This window comes from Haliaeetus leucocephalus, unplaced genomic scaffold (assembly GCF_000737465.1).
Source record: "Haliaeetus leucocephalus isolate CR32 unplaced genomic scaffold, Haliaeetus_leucocephalus-4.0 Scaffold428, whole genome shotgun sequence".
NCBI lineage: Eukaryota > Metazoa > Chordata > Aves > Accipitriformes > Accipitridae > Haliaeetus > Haliaeetus leucocephalus.
The window spans coordinates 8,019,563-8,043,957 of record NW_010972864.1 but is presented as its reverse complement, the minus strand read 5'-3'; the positions used below and the strand labels follow the sequence as shown (position 1 = coordinate 8,043,957).

At 35.7% G+C, this 24,395-nt stretch overlaps 1 protein-coding gene across 1 annotated transcript in view; it reads right to left on the bottom strand.

Moving 5' to 3' along the window:
• The window catches only part of SNTG1 (syntrophin, gamma 1), a 166,635-nt gene that overhangs the window by 128,459 nt on the left and 13,781 nt on the right, over positions 1-24,395 (bottom strand). Inside the window, exons 3-6 of the mRNA XM_010574391.1 lie at positions 13,897-13,953; positions 6,787-6,844; positions 4,109-4,152; positions 3,960-4,001 (exon numbers count right to left, since the gene is read on the bottom strand). Coding sequence (XP_010572693.1) covers positions 3,960-4,001; positions 4,109-4,152; positions 6,787-6,844; positions 13,897-13,953 — 201 coding nt within the window. The remainder of the gene's footprint in view (positions 1-3,959; positions 4,002-4,108; positions 4,153-6,786; positions 6,845-13,896; positions 13,954-24,395) is intronic.

Genomic DNA, 24,395 nt, shown 5'->3' with positions numbered 1-24,395 from the left:
CAAACACAAGAAATAAGAAATTATTTCATATCCATATTCATTTAATTCTATTTTTATTTCCTAAGAGAAAAACAGATGTTAAGATCCAAAGAAACTCCAATGATATGTAACCATAATTGTTGATACTACCTGAGGTGCTTTATTCACAATGTTAAGAACAGACACATATTCTTAAACATATCAATGTTAATTCGACTGAAATTCTTCCTTCTCCATGGGCCCCAGATGCTTTGGTGCACTATAACCCTGGAGACAGTAGGAGCAGTAGATCCAACACAAGATTTTTGGCAGTATGCAACTGAGTTGATTTGCACTCTCCTACTTCAATCCACTCAGTAGTAGCTCAAGGGAAGTAGCTCACAGCAGGGCCTCTCTCTCTCCCAAGATTTTGTCCATTGTTAGTGGTGTAGTGGCTAGACCCAGAACCACCAAAAATGTCCACATGTGCTACAAGAACAGCATCATGCTGGTGATTGCCTATCTATCTTTGTTTTATGTTTGTACAATAAATGGAGGTAAGGGCTACAGATACAATAGTTTCCAAACTACAAATATATTAGTTTTCAGCCTTATGAATAATCATAACCATTGTGAGCCCTTCAAAGATAAATCCAGAGTAGAAAGAGCACAAAATCATGTAAATTAACAGACATAATGGACACTCCTTACCTCTACATTCATGCTCATACTGCATTTTTTGAGTCAAACTGCCAGTATGATGTTGAGAGATATTTTTTAACAGAATTGCTAGATTATTTTTTTCCTCAACCTCCTCCCATGCTGATACTTCACCACAGAGAGCATGTATTTATTTTACCATAAGAGAGCACTAAGACTGAAGCAATGTTATGCTGTACAGTCTTTACAACCCAAGACAAACAACAAGCTGACATTCAGCCTTTGATAGAAACTCATAGCGTGGTTTCATGATATGAATAATATTTACACCTTCTACAAGCAGAAAACTAAGCTCAAAATGATGTGATTCACCTAAAGCTAAAAAAATCAGAAAGGAACTGTGTAAACGCCTCCAGTAAGGTACACTAAGAACTGACTAAACCTACCTATCCAGTCTTATAAAAGTCTTATCTGCCTATCTATCTATCAATCATCTATCTGCCTGCCTATGTATCTACCTACCTATTTGCTAGATTTAGGCTTCAGATTATAGCATTATTACTTGGACTACAGGATCTGTGCATCACAGAATACTATATCACCAGATATAATAACTAATGGAAGACAATAAAGACAACAAAGGAGTGCCCACAAGTGTTAAGCCAACTAAGTTCACTATATATTGGAGAAAGATTCTCCCTAGTATGAAAGATGGCACTAATTTGATTAAACTACTTAATTCTGAAATTCAAATAATTTTATATGCATACTATAGTTATCAGTAAAGCACAGTGAAATACCAGGGCCAACTAATCATCCGTGTAATATAATAGGCTGCAGGGATTATGCCACAGGTCATTTCATTGCAGAGCTATGAAGATATGACATATGCTTAAAATGTTTCTGCAAGCAGCAAGAAGTTTTGGATCTAGAAAAGAATGAACACTCATAGGATGCAAACCACAGATACAAGTTTAAATTTTCTATGCACATCTTCAGCTTTACACACAGAAAAAAAATCCACTCTGGTTTACAATAAATATTTTCTAAGACATTAAGACAACGCAAAACACTAATATATTCTCACATAATATGATACCTGCTAAGTCTTAATTAGTAACACAACAAATCAGAAAGAAACAAAGCTCGGAGCTCATGTACCTTGCACAGCCATTTGAAAAGTACCTAGATGCAATAAGGATTGAAAATTAAGTTTCCACTACTGTCTGACTCCCTGCTGTGAGCAACTATGCTCCACACACTTCCTATTTTCTTTATTACCTTGAGATTAGAGTTACAGATCCTGTATTTGATAAAGACCCTGCAAGAGAGAAGTGCTAGAACAGCTCAAACTGCAAAGGGCATGCTGCAGACAAAATGCTACCTATAACTCCTGCTGGCAGGCCAGTTGATGTACTTGCCCTTTACTCAGGGCTATGCCTAAACCCACAGATTACTGCACAATGCATAAGGATACCTATAATTACCATAGTAGGCCTTACAACAAGTTTACTCCACAAATATATAACATATGATAGTGAATGTTTCTGAAAAAAAGTAGATTATCAGAGTTAATTTACTTTGGGTTTTATATTTATTTTATATTTTAGATTTATAACTTGTCTACAGATTTTAGTTTATAAAATGTCATACGGACATTTTATCTTATTTAAATACCGCTCAATATTTACTATTAATTCTTAAGAATTATTCTTAGAATAAAGATTTAATTTAAAATTTATCTGCTTCTTAAACTCCTAAAACACTGGCACATACACAAATGCACATTCAAAACTGGTAAGATAACACTTTTTTTTTTAAATTCAGAGAGAATTATCTATAAGGAGTTTGAGAAGCAGATTATGTTGGACAAACAAGGTATAAAACAATTTTAACACAATGACACTTGCTACTCTCTGTCAATCTGCACCTTTTGGCTTTTCCAAAATCTCTTTTTTTCTGTAAATGTTTAAACCTGATCATAAATAGCCAACAGATTTATGTATACTTGTAATGGTTAAGAGATTGTCTCACATAAAAGAAAAAAAATCCTCATGTTTTTACCAGTTTTCAATATGCCTTTGAGTGTGCAAGTCTACAATTTTAGTAATATCTTTTTCTTATGTCTTGAAATTCCAAAAGCCTATTTAAATCCCATTGAGATTTACCATACTAATGCATATTAAACCAAAAAACTGCAGTAAGCTTATAAAAGATTAAAAACTGATCACTGTTGCACAGCCAAAGCTTAGAAACACTATAAATATGACTATTAGCCTGTGTATATGGAATGTGGTATGACAAAGGCTCTGAAGAATGAAGCATGATTTGCACCACAAATTTCCAACACAAAATCAGTGCACAAAAGCACTCTGAGGAATAGTGCAGTGATCTAATCTTTCAGCCTGCACTAACATGTTCATCAGAACTTCAACTTTATTAACTCTTGTTTTCAATACCTGAATGGCGTATGTTCAATGATCTGTTATATAACAGACTGCTGTATGAAATACAGAGTGTCTTTGAATTGGCAAAGTAAGTTTTAGAAAAGTAAACTTTCAAATATAACATTACTACTTTATTTTATAAATACAGGTACAAATTCTATGGAGCTACACAGGATTTAAAGATAATTTCTTTGGTAGTCTTCTCATTTCTGGCATTTTTTTCTGAAATATAGGGTTTCCTACTTTTGAAAGTACTTAAGAAGAGTAAAAAAATCAAATAAAACAACAGTACATGATACTTTTAGCAAAGCTGACTTACCAAGGGAACCAGCCTACTATAGAGCTCTCAAACACACATTGCTTCTCTAGAAGGAATCTCCTTAACACACCATTATTTTAAACCCATATTGATAACAGCTTAACTGAAGGAGAAGAGTACCCTCATAAGTAACAGCCAGAGAATGAAAGGCAGACGAATACTTTTGTTTCAGTTTTTAAATAGGATTAAAACCAACCAAACAACAAATCTCCAACATAGTGCAAATTACAGCTTTTGAAATTAAAATGACCTCACACAGCCAGAAAGGTGCAGCACCGCTGAAATTTGATAGCTATAAGCCAGAAGAAGAAATATTGGAATATGTACAGCTAAACCCTGCATAATAAAATAATCACCTTTAATATAGGAAAGCCTATCTGAGAACAGCAATTACAACAAACTTATGAAGAATAGATTGCACTAAGATCCTAGTTGCTTGCCATGCTAGAAGGTACAGTCATATTTGTTTGAGAATAACAATAATACAACTGATACCAGTGCATTGCTAACAGCATACACTATCATCGCAGTAACTACAAAACACAAAAAGTAGACTAAAAAACAGAAAAGCTCACCACTTCTTCATGCCTGCATTTTCTCACATTAATTCCATTAATCTGTTATTGAAAAAATAAAGAGAAGACTTACTCTACATTTCATAAGTATAGATTTCATTTCACTTTTCTAGAAAAATATATACAAAAGAACTTGCAATTTTACTCACCTGTAGAATTGCATCTCCTATAAAGAGCAAACCTGAAAGTTCCGCTGAAAACAAAAAGCACATTTTTCACTCATTTTGTACAAAATATCCGACATTTCATGTACATGTATTCCTATCTCATTTAATGTTTTTACATAATCTTTTAAGAATTTAAACAAAAACCTAATAAAAACCCCAACATACAGTGTCCAAATAAATTATTTGGATTTTTTTTTTTTAATCCCAAAATACTGGCATATCAGTGTTAAAATGAGTCTACCTAGCCCAAGTACAAGACTATGAAACATCTTCCATCAGTTACCAGCACCTTTTAGGCCATTATGGTGAGGTATGGCATACTTTTCTGAATAGAAAATGACTGCAGGATTACATCCTATTTGCCTGTGAGAGATTGTGTCTTAACAAACTCTGAGGAAAAAGCAACATGGAGACTCCAAAGATACTTATGAATGACAAATTTAACTTGTAAGCTTTTACCAAAGATACTTTAGATCCTGCATCTTTGAAAAATTCAGTGGAGTATTTATTCTGGATAACACTTTATATGCTGAAGAGCTAGACCATCAGTATATTGTACAAAATCACCAGCCAAACTGAATTTGATTTTTAAAACAAAGCTCTACCTTAAAAATCACAAGGGAATTTACAAAATCTAATTCTACAGTTGCAACTTTTAAATATTGTGTTTTGTTACAGAGCTATCTAATGCAAATATGCTTTACAAATGCACAAGAAATATAACAAAGATTTTTAAATTGTCTGTAAAGAACTAAATAACCCCCAACATGAGAACTAAGGAATGATAACAGATTATATGGGATTATTTATCTATAGTATTCCAAAACATCCCAGAAGACACTGTCTAGAAAAGACTGTAACTGGACTTGATCCAAAAAATTTTACTTATTTACATGAGCTGTAAAACTGGAATCAATATTGACATAAATGATGACACTCAAGTATATGTTTGAAGGACTGGTCTTATTAGCTAGATGTAACAAAGGATGCTTAAATCATTAGAGCATAGGCATTCTGATTTTTTTTTTCTTTTTTTCTTAACTAAATGCATATCTCAATATTTGTCATCAGACACTGAGCTTGCATGTACTAACACTTCATATATGACCTAATGTGCTAACCTAAGCACCTTATGTGCATCACTGGTTTTAAGAATTGCATCAAAAGTCACATTCTTGTTTAGAGAGCCAAAGAAAGAGCTGGAGTCAATTGGGAGGAGGACAGAACCAAGCTTGAAGAGTTCTGAGGTACAGGCTCTGGTTCAAACAGCATTCTCTGTATCAAAGAACCCTACTACAGACACATGGCATGACACTTTCTACACCACGAGACAGTAGTCTCCTACACAAGACATGTCCCTCAAAACTAGCTCTCTAAAAATCACAGTATTTTTATTGAAAGCAGTAATGGAGATCGTATCTCAGCTAGATACTGAGGTTAGAAATAATGCATCAGCTACTGCAACAAAAAAAATAACAACAAAAATAAAAGAAAACAGTGTGTACTTTTGTGTGCTCAATTAAACCTAGGTTTTTCTAATTTTTCCTGCAGTGCTTAATAGCATTTTAATAGCTAGTGCAGGTAATATATGCCACATTACTATGTATTACATACTTATATGTATACTGAAAAGAACAGAGTCACAAGTATAACTTCTTAAGGTTAACCTTATTGCCTTCCTTAGGGGCTCATTCCATGCAACTCTATAGCCTCCCTGCATACAACTTTCACATCTACTTTTCAGAGTTGGCTTTCAGTTCTCAATATGCTGATTCCCCCGTATCTCTCTTTATCTGTGTGGGTGAATAATGTGATTTTTTTTATGCTGGCATATTTTAATTGTGCAGAACCAGCATCCTAGAATTATTGCATTACAGATGGAGGGAGATGCTTCCAAGTTTACGCTTCTGACCTTAAACAAATGTACACAAAAATACACAAACATAACAGAGATATTAAATACACCATACTAGTACTGATTCACAACCTTCATCTCTCATCATTGTGCACAACATGAGCTGTTTAACCATTATCCATCTTCCTAGCACATATCATATCATTCCAATAATTTCAAAACATTGCCAGTTAAAAACAATACAGAGATTCAGCACCAGCTCTGCTTGTATTAAAAATAAGTATGGTTAAGACCTTATGCAGTCCTAGTTTTGCTTTGTATGAGTTGCTGCAAAGGCTTACAGAGCACAGCATCTAATGCTGAAATAACCTATGAGTATTATCAAGGTTCTGCCATGACCCACTCCTGTCTGAGTACTACCCTACTACCCAGTATAAAAAGACATGCATTCTCTTTTTGTGTTACCATGCTTTAATGACCAAACATTTCATCTGCTACAGCTTCCTGGCAATAACCATTTGGAAATAAAAGCTACATAATAATTAAATTTTGTTAAACATTTTCATTCTCTAAATACTTTCTTATTTCTCGCTTAAAAATAATGCTTTACAAGAACTTAAAAAAAAAAATATTCCAAATATAAATTCTGTACTTTTTCAGAGAACAGTTCTGAGGAAGAGAGAGATCATGACACAGAGACAGAAATGGTACATCAATAGCATTTAACACTTCCTGAAGGATCTCAAGACTTAATGCACCTTGCTTTAAAGAGTATGTCAAAACAGTGTACTAATCTGAAACCCACCTCGTTGTTCTTTGGAAATCTTAGAAATGACCACTGGAATATTATGTTCTGCTCCACCCTGAAAACAGAATACATGGTAATCTCATCAGTCACTAGAAATATCTTTTTGCTTAAAATTATATTTTACCCTTTCTCTAACTGCAGTTTTCAGAGAGACTGAGAAAATAACTCTGATTCTGCATTTCCTCTTTTTTTTTTTTTTTAAATAAGTACTTGATTGGGATTAATTCATTATTGTCTCTCATAAAGAAGTTCTTAGTTGCCATTATCAGCTCAGGAAGTGAACTGAATTTTGTTCAAAACTCTACAAGACTTGAAGAGAAAGGACATCAGTTTCTGTGAATTCTGGAGAGCTTAAAGTATGAAATCATGTCCTGCCAAAGTAAAATGGCCATCACACTACAATGGCAGCAATGCTGTGACCACTTAAGTTGTCATGCTGGCAAGAAACAGGTAAACAAAACCCCAAGAAAAGCAAGTTTGGACTTTTCATCTCAAAAGCAGCCTTTATTTGTTTCTGTCTCTGTCACACAAGCACAAAGAGTGAGTGAAGCAGTGGCATAAGTAACAGGGAACAGAAAAAGAAACATTAAGAAATAGAACAGTAGGTGTTCAATAAATGGGGAGAAATAAAGGAAAGCTGGATAGTAATTCAACAGTTCAACAGCAATTCAATGCTGTTGCTTCATTCAGTTTCTCCTGTTGGGACTGGAAATGTTCATGGTGCTTAAGAATAAATTATTAAAAAGAAACCTTAAATAAAAAGGAAACTCAAAGGAAGATAAAGGCAAATATACACAGAGACACAAATATTTTTCTTCTCTAGACAGCATCAAAGTATAAGCCTGAATATAACGCGTACAAATTCAGATCATCAGAAATGTCAGTCTGCCACACTGTTATGCTGCCTAGGAATCCTGCTTAAGAGTTTGCTTACTCTTCTCTTCAGCAGCCAGGTTTTTCTTTTGTAACAACGGCTTTCTTAGGTCGAGGCATCCAGTGTCGAGGTGTGGAAAGAACTGACATGGGTATTTTGATGGTCTAAGGAACAGTACATATTCCTTCTTCATGCAATAACCAATTGTTTGAAACTGAACAGACTCCTGCGCTCAACAGCTATTTCTGTCATGGAATAAAGATTAATTTCCTGTGAAATCGTAGAATTTTAAATACGATTAATGTTCCTTCTGCTAGCAGCTATCAATGCAAATGGTCCTAAAAACACTGAGTTAATACGAATCTCAGTAATATTACAACAATTATAAGTCTACAAGAAAAGTTCTATTGGCATTGAACAAGATGAGTGTTGACAAGCACAGAATGTATTGATATTTGTAGCATGGACTGAGTATTCACTCCACAAAGACCATGAGGCTATCTTCGTTTCAGTCAGGCTTAGAGATATATTCAGACTAAATAAATTGTAGCATTATAACTTGTTGAATACTTTTCAATGGTTTTCACCAGAGGAACAGCAACAGTAAAAGTTGGCTTCACTTAAGATAATCAGTTCAAGATCACTAAATTTGTAAGACTTAACCTACACCCTCTAGGTTTTTCCTTAGTCTCATGCACATTTAATTTCTTTCAAGTTTTTCAAAGAAACAGAAAGATAATTGTGTCACTTCCTAAGCCTCCAATGTTACACAGAGATTGCACTATCCAGGACATTTGAAGCTCAGTGAAGGAGTGTATGGTTTAAAGCCCAGCGTAGCTAACACAGGTCCTTTTTTCTCAGTAAAATGGCATTCCTCCCTCCTTAGACTCAGTTCTCCAGCAAAGAGGGAAATTACTCTTTTACTAAGTTTACTAATGTTTTACTAAGACAGCCTGCAATGCAGACAATATGATTATTCCTCTCTCATTCACTATATCTACCTAAATCCATTCATACTGCAGATTTGAAGAAGCATCCAGTAATGTTCTACTGAAGAAAATTATCTCCTCTCACTGCATCCCAGTCTGGCCGGTATGAAGGATTCCTTTTAAATTAGTCATAGGAGGTGTTGTCTGCTATTCTAAGAAACAAAAATTCAAAATGGGAAAGAGAAAATAGTTGACCACCTATCTATACCCAAGCATTGTTAGCAATTTGTAGGAAGCTAAAAAAGCTGTATATATTCTGCAACATCTTGTTGAATACTACTTCAGATTGACACTGCAGCCTTGCATCCTGCATCCTCCATACTTGATTCTCTGTCCTGTAGAAGAAAAAGTGTATGTGTGTCTAAATTCTGGTTTTATAGGTTCAGGAGATACTCTACTGAAGAAACCTCTGGGAACAGAGGCCATTTTTCCATCATTTTAAATTTTCCCTCCCCCTAGTGTGGACATGTAGTTATAACCTCAGACCAGAAGAGGGAACAAAAATACATCAAGTAATGGTGTTGAAGTCTTAACAGCTCAGACCTCTACCAGACTCTAACACCGATCTTTGTAATGCAAATTTTCTTTGTCATTTTTCCTTAAGCAGGCAAGGATGAGCCAGGAATAAAGGTAGCTGCCCACCTGCAGAGGTGGTCCTGCTAGAAGAGTCAGAGGAAGCTCTAATCACTGGCAGCTGTTTGAAGCTCACTGTCCTGGACGTTGGCCATTACTGGTGGGAGGTCACCCGCACCTCCTTTCAAAGTGTCGCATGATACTGTTCTAAAGACTTTTTCTTATCCCAGTTTTTATGTATGAGGTTTTTCTTCTGAAGTTTTAGTCATATGAAAAATAGGGCAACTGAAAATAGTAACTTTTATTGACAAATGCTGGTTTTGTGTTTGGCTCCAAGTATAATAAGAAAATCACTATTTTGTTTTTCTAAGCAGAGAAAGTCTGTAAAAAATTAGACCAGTTCCCGGATTTTAGCATCCTCAGAGTTAGACAATGTAGGGGACATTTTTATTTCATGCTAAAAGGCAACATTGATTCCACTAACAAAAATGGGCCTGTTTGTTTTAGCTTTAAGGTCTAGTGGCACAATACCGCTCATGTTTATGAGGATAAACTATCTTCCCAACTGAAACAGGGTGACTTTATACGTGTTGCCTATTGGAAGCAGTCCATGTAAAGCTCTGAACTGTGTTTTCTAACTGTCTTAGAGAATACTAGTTGGTGTAAGCCAAAACTGTGCCAGGAATCATGCTAGCAATTAAACAATATGGACAATAATGTGCCAATGTTAATTGGCACTTTTAAACTTTTCTTTTGATAAAATAGCACAGCTGGAACCAAAATGCCCCCTTCCAAAATGTATTCAACACCAACTTCCACAAGTACACAAGCCTTTAAAGATGAAAAGATAAATTTTTAAACTAAAAGCTAGATGATTCGCCTATTTCTAGCCTTTTTATTTTTTTATTGTTTCAATTTGAAACACAGAGAAAATGTGTTAATAAAAAAAATCACAGAATGAATGAAGAGGAAGAGAATCATATGAGTATGTACCTAAGTGTGAGCAGGACAGCTGCACATGCTTGCATTAGAGATGTTTTGATCAAGTCAAACTTTGAAAAGTCTAACTGAATCTCAGCAGATCTGTGATGCTGTTCATCGTTTAAAAAGAATAATCAAAACAGAGGCAGGAAAATGGCACTGTACAGTGTCCTGGTAGCCAGGAGTCAGACTGTAACTGCAAACCTTAATTTATTTAATGAACTATCAATTTTATTGCCTAATTCCGCAAGAACACTACACTCCAATTATTGAGAAACATGATGTTCTTTCAGAAGTCATACACTTAGCAGCTTCTTGTGTCAAATCTCTGCTTCTCAAACTTGTCGGAGATGTGATGACTGAAATACTACAATACACTTAACATTTTCTACATCTAAATCCATGGCTATTCTTTCATGCATAGAGATTGATTACTGAGGGTTCTAAAGGGGCTTCAGAAATTAGAAAATAATTCCTTCTGAAGTGTGGAAGACAGATCCGGTCTGCTTCAAATTCAATCACACTTTTACCATTAACTTCAGCAAAATGAACTACAGCAAAACACAAAACAGGTGTTTTTTTTTTCTTTCAAACCTTTAAAGAGTGGATTATAAGCATTTTTTTAAAGGGCTTAAGTTCAGATCTTGTATAAAAATCAATCTCACAAGCAGGTTTTTTAAGCAGTTAGTTGAATCTCTGATTATTACAAATGTATTTGGAGCACCCACATTATAACACAAAAGAAGAGAGTTCCCCTTGTAAAGAAGCCACCAAAAGATAACCACAGTTTCATTTTGGAATTATTAACATTTTGACCTTCTCCTCTTCAGGGAAAAAAAAAAATTCCAAGGGTCCAGAATACTTAAGGTGGGATAAGACATTTCCAGAATTTACTCAAGAGAAAGTTAAAAGGTGACTTGATCATGTGAGATTTCTGATAGCAAATGGGTGCTTAAGTTAGCAGAAAAAAGGCATGATAATGCCCTATAGCTGAATGCCAAAACTAGACAAATCCATACCAAAGCACAAGCAAATATTTTAAAGTGAGGATCATTAATCACTGTACTGCTATAACTCACACCTCAGATGATAAACTGCATTCTCTAACACACACCACTGTCAGAAAGTAAGTCCTCAGATAACCCCCTTCTTTAAATAATCTGAGTGTAGCAAGACAACAGGAACCACTGTAGTACATGGGGTTGTATGAGATAGTTACTGAAACAAGGAGGAAAGGCCTCAGTCTTCCTCACTCCTGCAGGGTGACTTGTAGAACTCTACTTTAAGGCACTATTACAAAATAATTACTTTTCTATTTAAAATTAATAATAAATATAAGCCTTTTATTAAAGTTCAGGAATATTCCAAAACAAAACAAAGTAACAAACTGTTATTAATCTGCAAGAGGAAGCATACCAGGATTGAAGACTACCTTTTAAAACAGAAAACTGGCACTTTTCACAATATTTGGAACTGACATTGACACTTCATGGCATACCTAAAAAGTCCATTTCAGTCAGTATTCATAAAGTTTGCCTACCAAACTACAAACACCATTACTTTAAGTTCCAGTTCTAAGTTGTTTCTTACTAGCAGCTTAAAACGATAATAGTAGATTATATTGATTAATTATTTGTTTTGTGTTAGTTATTCAATTGCTTGTCGATCTTTCTTTTTGAGAATGTAGGATTGCTAATAAAGGGATCTAGCACAAGAGGTCCCACATTCATTGATTTTTAACAATAAATCATTAAAAAAAATAATAAAATCATACTGTTTGATACACATCGACAGAATATCCCAGACCATAGAATTCTACTCACCACTTTCGTTACCTAATCTACACCATCCAATAAGTTTGAGTTTCCATTGCTGAAAGAGATCTCTTTTCTATTTAATGACATTTGTTGAAGGGACTCCATCACCTGATTGTTAGTTATTCCAAAAATTAAAAGAAATTGTCTATTCACATCCAAATTTATGTAGCTCCACCTTTCCACTACTTAGATTAATTTTGACCAAAATATCTATTCAATAAATTAAACCTAGAAAATACACTTAAATAAAATAATTTAATTGAAAGCCTTTATTTGTAAATTCTATTGCAGTTGCTCCTAATACACTTGATACAGTTTTTTATTGTTATTTTTTTCTATTGAAATTGGTTCTTAATTAAAAAAAAAAAAAAAAGATAAATTCCCTTCTAAGCAGAATTCACAATCTAAATCTATTTTGGTACTTTTAAATACTCTTGCAACTTCCAAGAATTTTCTCCAGAACAATGGATACCTTGCTCTAAAAATTCAAGAGTATCTTGCTCCACTAATTTAAGAAAGACCATTGCACAATCACTATTTAATTTATATTTCTCAATGATATTTAATTTTATACAAGGTACCTGATACTTAAAAAATGTGATCTTGAGCTTGTCAACAATTTTAATTCTAAAAGACAACCCATTGTAAGGTATAACTAAAAAATCAATTTTAGTGACTCTTGATGAGATTTGCTCTCCAAACCTCAAAAGTCCTTACTGTAACCACTTCTTTCCTAGCACCAGCTAAATAAACCCTCATTCACCCATATACTTGATTTTACACTGACACGCATTACTTCCATCGTTATTCAGTGAACTGTAACCTATAAAGATATTGGACAAAAATAACTTGTGTGCTGTTGACTAAACTCATGAGAAACTTTGGCCACAAGACAGCAATTAGTTTGCCTTGAATAGAGATCTTTAGTGGGTCAACGAGATAACAGCAAGTGTACCAAGACATATTTTAAGAACTAGTATTTCTATTCAGCAAAATTCTTATCAATGACAACACAAATGCACATTAATCCCTCTTCTGAGTCACTTCTTATAAGGTCAGTACTAGCAGATGTTCACAGGGAAGTCTATACTTTCACTTTATATGCATAATTTAAGCCTCTCTGCATTCATGTGAAGTACACTTCACTTCCATTGCTATCTTGAGACTGAGGACTGCTGTGTTTGGAAGATAAAATTAATGTTGTGTTGTCTACACTGAAATTCAAAGCTAAGGTAAGGTTTTTGAAATCATAGATTACAATGCCAAAATGATTAACCCTTCCTCCCTTTCCTCACCCCTCCCTCCCTCCCTCAAAAAGGATCACCTACACTTACATATGTTCTTAAATCTTACTGAAGAAAGCAAAAATATGGTAGCATGATAAATCACTGCCTTTGCTTGATCTAGAGCAAAATAAACAATATGAGAAAGCAATAACACTTTCTGTCCTACTAATGAATTGTAGTGAATTAATGTGATATTCTTTGTAGGAGAACTGATGATGAATTTATTGGCTGTTCCATGTGCCTGCCACTGTAATTTAGCGTTCATTAATAACCACTTAAATTAGAATGCTATTGAACAAAGTACAGTCTGTGCAGTCGGAAACACTTTTCAACTCTCATATCAAATCTTATTACAGAGTTGCTCAGCTTGAATCTTAAGGGAATGATCTTTCCATTGCATTCCATTCCATAGGGCAGTGTAGTTGCTGGTTGCCTACCTACAATGACAGTAGCTAACATCCTAGAATATGTTCGCTCTCATTTCTAGTCCTCTAGAATACAGTTTGTCCTCATTAAAAGTAACATTAACTATATACAAAGACACTTTTTGTGTAACGTGGAATAATAGACCAAAAAAATAATCCTACCTTTATACTTAATCCAAATCCTCCTACAGTCTGTCTTCTAATTGTTACTGTTCTTTCCTGGGAAAAACAAACAAACAAACAAACAAAAACCCAAACCCATGAGTTTTGTTAGATTTAATGTTTTCTGCCATAACATCTATATTCACACTTCAATAAGTTCTGTGCTTCCATCCCACATTGATTTTTCTTATTTTAATAAACTTCTGAGTTTCTGAATGCAAAAATCCTATTAAACCTATGCTGCAGAAGAAAAAGACAAAATCTGGAAGAAAAGCAGAGGTCCTGTCTCAGACAAAAATTCAGTTGTTCAATTCATATAATACTAGCAAGTTCTGCAATGCATTAAGAACAGAACTGTAGAGTTTAACAGTTAGTGCACAACACATGCATTTCAGAGATCTTAACCTCTACTAGTCCTAAATTGGTCCCATTTGCAGATTGAGCACTACATGCTGAAGTATATAAACTGCACTCTTGTAGCACATTTTCCAACTTAGTTTCATCCAAAAGGAATACAGCTTGTGTACTCCAAGACCACTCAGTGATGTGAACCAAAGCATGATAAGTGCACATGAAATTAATTTCAAAACACAGTCCTGATCCAAATTAAAAAACTAATACAAACACAGCCACTGTTGACCTCAGAGCTATGGTTTAAAAACAGTAACCAGTGATTTAAAGGCTGTTGTTACAGACAGAATTATTTAAAGCAGCCCATTTTTTTTCCTTTTATTGCTCATCCTAAAATTTGTTCTGTAAAAACTGTAGGCTAGTATCTGTGTTAGAAATGCACATTTCCAAAAAAAGACTTTTTTTTTAGTCTGTCTTTATTCTGTTGACTTTATTCCCAAAGATCATTTAGAATTAGTCAATTTGGTTAGCAGTAAAAAATCTTAGCAGCAGGTATACCTACCGTATGTTCAGATACAAATATATGGAATATATAGATTTTTTAATGCTCTCTACATGTGGTCTAGATTTTATACTCATTTCATTACATATATCTTACATAGCATAAGTCTGCATATATTTTTTATCTATATATGTTCATATTTTTCAGCACACTCAGCATAGATAGCCAGTGTCAGTCAGATTTGAATAAGTCATCAGAAACATACCAGTGACAGAGAGGATGAAATATCTACAGAGATATTTTTCCCTCCTTACTTCACACACAGAAAAGAAAAGAAAGGATGTAGGGCTACCACATAAGAGTTTTGGAAAACTGATATTGCTGAATTTTGGGGGAAATCCAGTTGCCTTCTTTTTTTTTTTCACATTTGTGACAAATATGAATTGTGGAACTGCAGAAAGAGCAAGCATAAACTAGTCCAATGCTTTGGATGGCAAGACAAAATGGATTGCCTAAAATGAGACTTCCCATTTATTTATTTAGGCTAACGCTTGTAAATCTAAGAAAGAGGTATATAATTTTGCTGTTAAATGGCCAAATATTTCAATTAATATTTTTAACATTTGAAATGCGTGAAAAAATACTCTTACATTTGTAACCCACAAATGAATGCATAGCATGGCAATAGAGGAATATATGGCTATCCTGTTTCATCCATGTTCTTCTGTGCTGTTCAGAGGGACAAGAAGAGCCTTCCCAGCTCTCAGCTCACACCCTGTAGGAAGGAACTTTCATAATGAAGTTCCCAGAAACTGGCTTCAGTCCACAAAGTTATTTCACTTCAGGCAACAAACTGTACTTAGAAAACCTTTTTCCTGCCAGGAGGTTTCAGCAGCAGGTAACACTGCACACAATATATTCAGGATAAACCAGTATAGGCCACAGTCTGATGTGTGGTCTAAGCTGAGTTTACACAAATGAACATGAAACACTCAGCTGTGGCTCCACTGGTAGCTGTATTTTTCCTGTTAACTCCACATCATTTCCAGCTCCAGCTTGTGTTGAACACCTAGTTAAGAACAGAAGCTTGACTTGTACACACTAGTCAATACATTCTAGTATCTTTGTTATACATGCTCAAATGAAATAGAAAATACTTGTGTTACCTAAGAAGATGTTGAAAAATAGCAACCTTTTAATAAACTGGCTTGATAGTATTACATTAACCATGAATGCAATACAGAATATCAAACTTTACAATTAAATTTAAAATGAAGTAGTATACTCAGTGAAAAACATACATCTTCATTAAAATTTGTAGTTTATGATATGTCAGGGGTCACTGAAAAGTTTAAATAGTGGCATCTGAATATATTCAAAGCTGGACCTATGCTTTTAAAAAGCCTAATAGAAAGCTGTCCTGCAGAATATTTCTATCCTTGCTGCTGTCTTTCTTAGCGCAACACACACACAAGTACCCATATAAAAGAGTCAATAAAATACTCTTTCTGGTTTTCGCTCAAGCTAAGGCAGAGTCAAGCCAGCCCTGAAAACACATGATTTGGGGTCTTTGGTGAGTTCACCAGTGCTGCCTGACAGGAAGCTAGAAACATTTTACACTGATGTCCAGCACACCTCAGAAATACTTTGCTAGCATAGCAGGTTACTAGATAGGCAAAATTGTGTAAAAGTAAGCAAAGGGAACAGAAAAATGTCAAGCAACTGTAATTTTCCAGCACAACATAACTTATCAGAGTTTTGGGTTTGTGTAGTGGGGTTTTGGCAGTGGGGGAGGGGTTGCAGGGGTGGCTCCTGTGAGAAGCTGCTAGAACTTCCCCCGGCCCCAAGTCGGACCCACCTCTGGCCCAGGCCGAGCCCATCAGTGACGGTGGTAGCGCCTCTGGGAGAACAGATTTAAGAAGGGGAGCCTGCAGTGAGTAGGGGGACTGGAATGTGAGAGAAACACCCATGCAGACACCGAGGTCAGTGAAGAAGGCGGGGAAGGAGGTGCGCTGGAGGAGGGGATGCCCCTGCAGCCCGTGGTGAGACGGCAGGCTGTCCCCCCCCCAGCCCATGGAGGGGAGCAGGGGAGCAGATGCCCACCTGCAGCCCGGGGGGGAGCCCACGCCGGAGCAGGTGGATGCCCCCGAAGATGCCCCTGACTCCATGGGAAAGCCCACACTGGAGCAGTTTGTGACTAAAGGACTGCAGCCCACGGAAGGGACCCATGCCGGAAAAGTTTGTGGAGAACTGTCTCCTGTGCGAGGGACCCCACGCTGGAGCAGGGGACAAGTGAGGAGTCCTGCCCCTGAGGAGGAAGGAGCAGCAGAGACAAGGTGTGATGAACTGACCCCAACCCCCATTCCCCGTCCCCCTGTGCCACTGAGGAGAGGAGGCAGAGAAAACCGGGAGTGGAGTTGAGCCGGGAAGTGTGTGTGTGTTGGGGGGGTGTTTTAAGATTTGGTTTTACTTCTCATTATCCTTGTTTTGATTTCATTTGTAGTAAATTAAATTGATTTTGTTTTTTCCCCAAGTTGAGTCTGTCTTTTGCCCATGACCATAACTGGTGAGTGATCCCTCCCTGTCCTTGTCTCGACCCACGAGCATTTCCTTATTTTTCTCCTCCTCATCCCACTGGTGCCAGTGGGGGAGAAGTGAGTGAGTGGCTTTGTGGTGCTTTGTTGCCAGCTGGGCTTAAACCACGACACTCTGGTATTTTTTTCTAAGTTCTTTTCTATCTCAATTGAGAGTAGATATTAAATATTTCAGGTCTGGATTGTTAGTGAACTGAAGTGAACTTTAAAAACATACTGCAAACTAGGTCCACTCTAGTGATGTGTTATGTGTAGTGAAGGCATTGCATTGTATTTAACCTAGGCTAATTCAACACACTTCTCAGTCTTACAATAAAGAAATACTACTTTGGTGTATCTTAAGTGTAAAGAGTTACATACTCTTCACAGCATGATAGCTAACGATTACAAACACATAAACAATTAATGATCTTCAAAAATACAAATCAGAATTACATATGAGTTATACATTTCATTAGTAAACCACTGACAATCCCCTAGTCTGCAACTGCAAACCTCACATAAACAATATAGTGAAACAGCTTTTCCAGAACTGTGAGAAGCATTGCACATTTCATACACCAGAATTTTGGCTTAAGATCAGACACCAGCTCTCACCAGCTCCTCTTTTTTCACCCAGAAGTTTAGAAGAAAAATTAATAGGACTCATCTAACCAAAGTTAATCGATCTAAAACTGAGCCATTGGTCAAGGCAAGTTTTCTCCCATAATCAGTAAAGAAAAATAAATACATTCAATCCAGGTGAGTCAAAGCAGGTGCCCAAGTTAGCTGATAATCATCATCTATGTCCTCCATTGAGTATAGAGCCAGGACGTCAAATTTAACTTTGGAAAGACTAATCCCTCCCTTTAGAGTTGTAAACTAACTTGAATAAGTATTTTGATGGTAAATACCAGCTTTGAAATGTTTTGCTAGAAAAGTGTTTTATCTGAGGAAGTTTTTCTTTGTGACTTACATGATTTGCATGTGACTTTTTGTACGTGACTCGCAAAAACTCCTGTATTGGGTCTGGCTGAGATGGAGCTAATTTTCCCCATAGCAGCCCTCATAGTCCTGTGCTTGCATCTGTAGCTAGAAGAGCATTGATAACACACCAATGTTTTGGCTACTGCTGAGCAGCGCTCACACAGCATCATGGCTGTCTCCAACACTCCCTCCTCACCAGCAGACTGGGGGTAGGCAAGATCTTGGGAGGGGACGTAGCCAGGACAGCTGACCCAAACTGACCAAAGGGATATTCCATACATGTGACATCTGCTCAGCAATAAAAGCTAAGTAAAGGGAGGAGGAAGTTGGGGGCGGGGGGGGGGCATTCATTATTTACATTCGTCTTCCGAAGCAACCATTACACATACTGAAGCCCTGCTTCCCAGGAAGTGGCCGGACATGGCCTGCTGATGGGAAGTAGAAAGTGAAATCTTTTGTTTTCCTTTGCTTTCATGCGTGATCTTTGCTTTTGCTTTATTAAACCGTCCAAATCTCAACCCATGAACCTTTCATAGTTTCTCTCCCCTGTCCAACTGAGGAAGGGGAGTGATAGAGCAGCTTTGGTGGGCACCTGGCATCCAGCCAGGGTCAACCTACCATAAACCCAAATCAAGCTTCATTTTCAGTGCCATTGTCAACCAAGGTGAACTGAATAAACCTTGTCTGCAAAGCACTATATTTCAATGTAAAATAATATTTTTAATGTAACGATTAATACAATAAAGAAGTTTGACCAGCACACTGAAGCAAATTATTTTGTTCTGCTGCCTTTAATTAGCATTTCAAATGAACAATAACAATAATGAAATGCTTTTCACTGGTCTAATAGCTTTAAGTTCTTAAAATGCTTTACAATTATTCATTAATAAAATCTGGTGACAACTCTGGAAGGCAACACATTTTGTACCAGGAAAGAAGTGCACTGAGTATCTTGATTGACCATTTATGCTGTTCCAGATTAAATATAGTGCTGCTCCACTGATTCCAACTATCTGCTTAAAATGAAATCCAACTAAAAATTGGTGTCAGCTGTAGATTTGTTGATTAATATTTTACTTAGTTTCACTTTCCCCTCTATTTGCACAGGGTAGTATTCTATGATTGAATTTGCAATGGTTTTGAAAATTCCAAAAGCAACTTCATCTCCAAGATTACAAAATAAAGCTTGATTCTGATGAAAATCTACTTAGTTCAATACCAAGACTATACAAAATGTTGTGTGAGCTTGTAATTCCATCATCACATTTGTTATCTATATTACACTAAAAAGAGGGAAAGTTGTTGCTCCTAGGATCCTTAAATGCAAGATTCAGAGCAGTGCTTTAGAAGCTGCTTCCTGGAACAGAACAAAAGTAGTTATCATTTTATTGAAAAACTCAAAGCTGTTGCCAAGCTGTCAGCATTTTCTGTGCCTCTAACTCAGAAAATTCCTCATCCACACATATGTTCATTGACTGGAAAGGAGAGCTAAGAGTTTTGCCAAAAAAATTCTTCCTCAGAGCTATGCAGTGAAACAGAAGCAATGTTTTGTAGGCTTTCATTAAAGAGGTATTAAAATTTCTCCTTAAAATCCAGATGATTTTCCTGAGATCACTGATGGCACCTTAAATGAGATTAGAAGTGAAGAATGACCATGTGAGCACACAGCAACAGTAAATAGTCAGGAAAGGAAAACATAGAATCCTACGTAATCTTTACATTTAGTCAAGAGTTAATGTTATTTTTAACAGTTAAGTTTTAGGGCACAGTAAAGATTCAAATATTTCATACTGACTGGTACAGGATGTAAAAGAAAGTTAATAACTGCTTAAGTGACTCTTAACAATAATGATTACTTAGTAGTACTTTCAAATTATTTATTCTGTATAATATAAACCAGTAATCTAATGTGATCTCTATGAAAGCAGTCAAATAATAGTTGAACAAAAGAACAAAGAACTTTAATAAAACTGAGTTAACAGCATGTGAAACTCCAATATTCCATTACTCAACCTTTTTTCTAGGTTATAAATATTACATTTTCAGTTTGGGACACTGGTGTGTCTAGTTATTCATCTTACAAGAGTAAAGGTATGAAGAATTCATTTGTCTAGGTCTAGACAGAAAACAAGACCTCTCTTTTCTCAGCAGATAGAACAGACACCAAGGTACTATACATGGAAAAAAGGTGAATGGGTGCAGAACAAAACAGTAGGTGGGAAAAGGGGAACACACGTGGAGAGGAATCTACAATAGCACAGTGACATGGAAAAAATGTAGGGAAAAAAAAGGAGGAAAATGTTAGAATGTATTTTTTTAAATGTAATAATGAAATCTAAAGATATAAACAATACATTGGCAGCAATTTCATAGATCAACCTGCTAACATTTGATGCCATAATATCTTCAAGGACACGCTCTCATGTAGTTGATCAGCTATTAGTAATCCCACTACATTTTGAAATAAGAAAATGTCATTAGAATTTTTTTTTTTCATTGAATTATTTCACACATTTTCAAGAAGGGAGATTTTACATCCTCTTTTTGGTAATGCTTTGCTCTTTCTTACTGGCATTTTTTTGGATTAATTGACATGACCAGTCAAACTTTACACTCATTCCGAGTGTAAAGGACACAGGGCACAGGTCAGTCACATTTCCAATTTGAATTAATAGTGTTAACAAGGTTTGCCACCAGACTTGCTCATCTGCTAACAACTTCCATCGTGTGACATTCAAAGCTTGTCTCCTTATTTCAGTTCCTCATGCAACCGGAGAAGGTTGGCAGTTCGGGATGGAGGCAGAATGCCTGGTCAGCTGGAAATCCCCTTCCTCTGCAGCCGTGCTGGAGACTGAGGACAGTAAATGCAGCTGTGTTGTGTAGACGGTTAACACTGACTGGAACCAGCAAGAGCACTTGACCCTTTGCTTGTTCACACTTCAAAATGTTCCCAGTCCTACAGCATATGCCGAAAAGCAGAAACATTCGCCTAAATATCTACTTGTAAAAATTCTACTCCCAGGATTGATTTATTTCAAAAGTACTGCATTTCTTAATATACAAATAAACGAGAAAAAAACCACAACCCCAAAGTCAGTATGGATCTGGGTGGGTTTCCACTAGGCTGGGTAATGAACAGTCTCTGTAGTTCCGTGATAGCTATAGTTTCCAGCTACTGCCTCACATCATACACTGCCATTGGTCAATGCTTTGGGTTCTCCAAGTGTTTTCTGGTTTGCAATATTTTTCATTTTTGTGGGGGAAAAAAACTTCTTAAAATGAGAAAATGCTATTCTGCTCTTTCGAATTTGGCTTTACAAATGGCAGTCCTGTGTTTGAACCTCAATAGATTGCTATGCTTTTTAAGTAGCTGCAGGAAAATAAGCTGGCTTAGGTTGCCCCTAATAATCATATTTACATCTGTCAGTTCTGAGTTGTCACTTAAAAGCTGTCCAGATTGGCAGGGAAAAAAAAAAGTTACAACCATCTGATAGATATTTGACGACTTCTGTGAAAAAATGGATTCACTTCACTGAATAGCTGACAGATACCAACATGGAAAAAAAAAAGCACCATTCTTACTGGTAGCTTTGTGAAGGTAACAAGAATGGAAAGTGCTTGAAAGGTGACCTATCTGTTCACATATTTGCAATTCTCTCCAGGACAGGGAGTTTCACTTTGGAACTGTTCATACTATTCAATCACACATCAAAATCAAAATAGTAAATAAATACAGAAATAAAAACAATACAGAAAATAAATCAAAACCATATGTTTACTATTTCAAGCCTTTCACTTTTTTCTTCATTTATTTTTCTACTCATTAACATTGCTAATGTTAATTGAACTTGTTTAACCTATATCAAAAAAGAAAATTTTAAACTCTCAAAAGAGAATGATCCAATGTAACAGATTTAAAATTTGTTCTGAGAAAGTCTCCAAAACTCTAAAATGTGCAAGCAAGGGAAATGTAATAACTTCATCTGACTGCTCAGGCAAGTCACAATTAAGTGATATGTTCTGAATTTAAACTTATACTTAAAAATTAATAATACCTTTATCATTTAAATTAAAAAAAATCAGAAAAAACATGCTATTGTGCAAAGTTTAGAAGCTGAAAAACTATCTCTAAAGCAACTTTTTTTTGGTAATACCATATGGGCTCTGTATAAAGTTATAAATCTTTCAACACAGTTCATTTCACAATAGCAAAAGGACAACTTTAAAAGTCTGATATAGTATGTTCTTATCTTTACCAAAAAAAAGAAGAAAGATTGTGTGATTAATAATGCCAGAAATCAGGTCTGACTACAGTTCAACAATTTAAGTCAGTGTTACTTTCTGACCTTGGAAAAGGTGTTTATTGATGAAGGTTTTTTCTCTATCAGAAAACCAACTACCGTCTATAGGTTACATTCAGATACGTTTGTATCAACCTCAATTAAATCCTTGGACAAACGCCATACTACTCAGAGAGCTGTTGCTCTATAAATTCAGAAAAATGTGCATTCACTTTTTATTAGTACTGAAATTAGCATGACCTTCACATCAATCTCCCCAAAAGATCCTTAATTAAAAAAAATGCTAGAAGAAATTATTAGTGTTTAATTAAATAATGCATTACTACACAGCAGCATAGAATTACTACTTGAAAGAAATGAGAATCTTCTGTGTGTTATCACCAGGTGAGTTAGCAGTATTTTGGAAAATCTATGACTCTTTAACAGAACCTGTAAGAAAATTTTGTAAAAATGCAAACTCTCCTGATAGCTGAACTTAGCAATTTCTGAGTTGCTCACAGTTTATTTTCAGTCTTTTTACAAAAACAGTAGCTGATTCAAATCATCCATCTTGTCAGATGGTACATTGTAACATCCTTGGTTTATGGATCTCACATGCACATACACTCTATTAGAAAAATTTCTAAGTACGATTAGCAAACAAATAATATTTATTAAAGAAAAGAAGAAAAAAAACCCCACAGCTCCCTGGACAGATAAACTACTTTTCTTGATAAACACAATAATCCTTTTACTTGAATTTCAGGTGTTCATGAAAGGTGATAGAAATTGTGAGGATTAACTCTAAAATAAAAATTTTGATTCCGGAATTGCAAAGATTAAAACTTTTCCTAGGAATAAATCTACTGAAGAGTCATATTTCAGATCAGACACACCATATCTTAGGCTACCCCCCTCCCATCATAATTTTCAGCAAGGTCAGTATTAGGCTGCCCTTGTTAGTCCAAGCTATTGACCTATATGTCTAAAAAGAATGGGAGTTGCCTTATTGCATGTTGTCATCTGGAACACCATATAGCAAACTTTTGTGAGTATAATTTCTTCTAATTCAAGAAATATTTTTAAAAAGAAATACAAAATAAAGATCTTCCATACTTCTGCCATCAATACTGATGAAGTTCCTACATGGTTTAATTCAGCTGTTTTCAGACATTTCTTTTTCAGGTGAAAAGAGTAAAAATCCTAACTCTTCTCTACCACAATAAACTGTCATAGATATATGACAAATATAATTATAAGAAAGCTGTCTGTTAGCAATACCACAATTACGAAAAAATATTTTGTGAGGGTCCAGTACTTTAGGGGAGAAAAAAGTGTACCTGACCTAACAGTCACTTGTCTTATCTTCCAATATTCCCACAGAGAGACTCATGGGTATCTTCAGAACAAAAGATACTTCAACTCTGGCACACACTTCCCATACCATAAAGCCTCTCTATGGGCAAGGATTTAATCTGAATTAGTAAAGACACTGCCTTCTAGGCTTTGAGTTTCACAAAATGTTGTCATCTCACTTTTGGTCATTTGCACTGGAGTTCAAATCTAAGTCAGATATCCACTAGCAGCATAATGCAGCACCCACTATATTTCTGTCCCTTGGAAAGTCTTCAAAAGCAAGTCTTTCTTGTTGCACTCACAAATAAATCTCTGTAATACTTACTGATACAACTGATGCTCAAATTTAGGTCTAATCCATGATCACTTGAATGTTCTTTGATGCTTTATGGAACTGCTACAGGTACAATTGCTGCAGGACCCTCACTAACACTATCATTTTATTCAGCC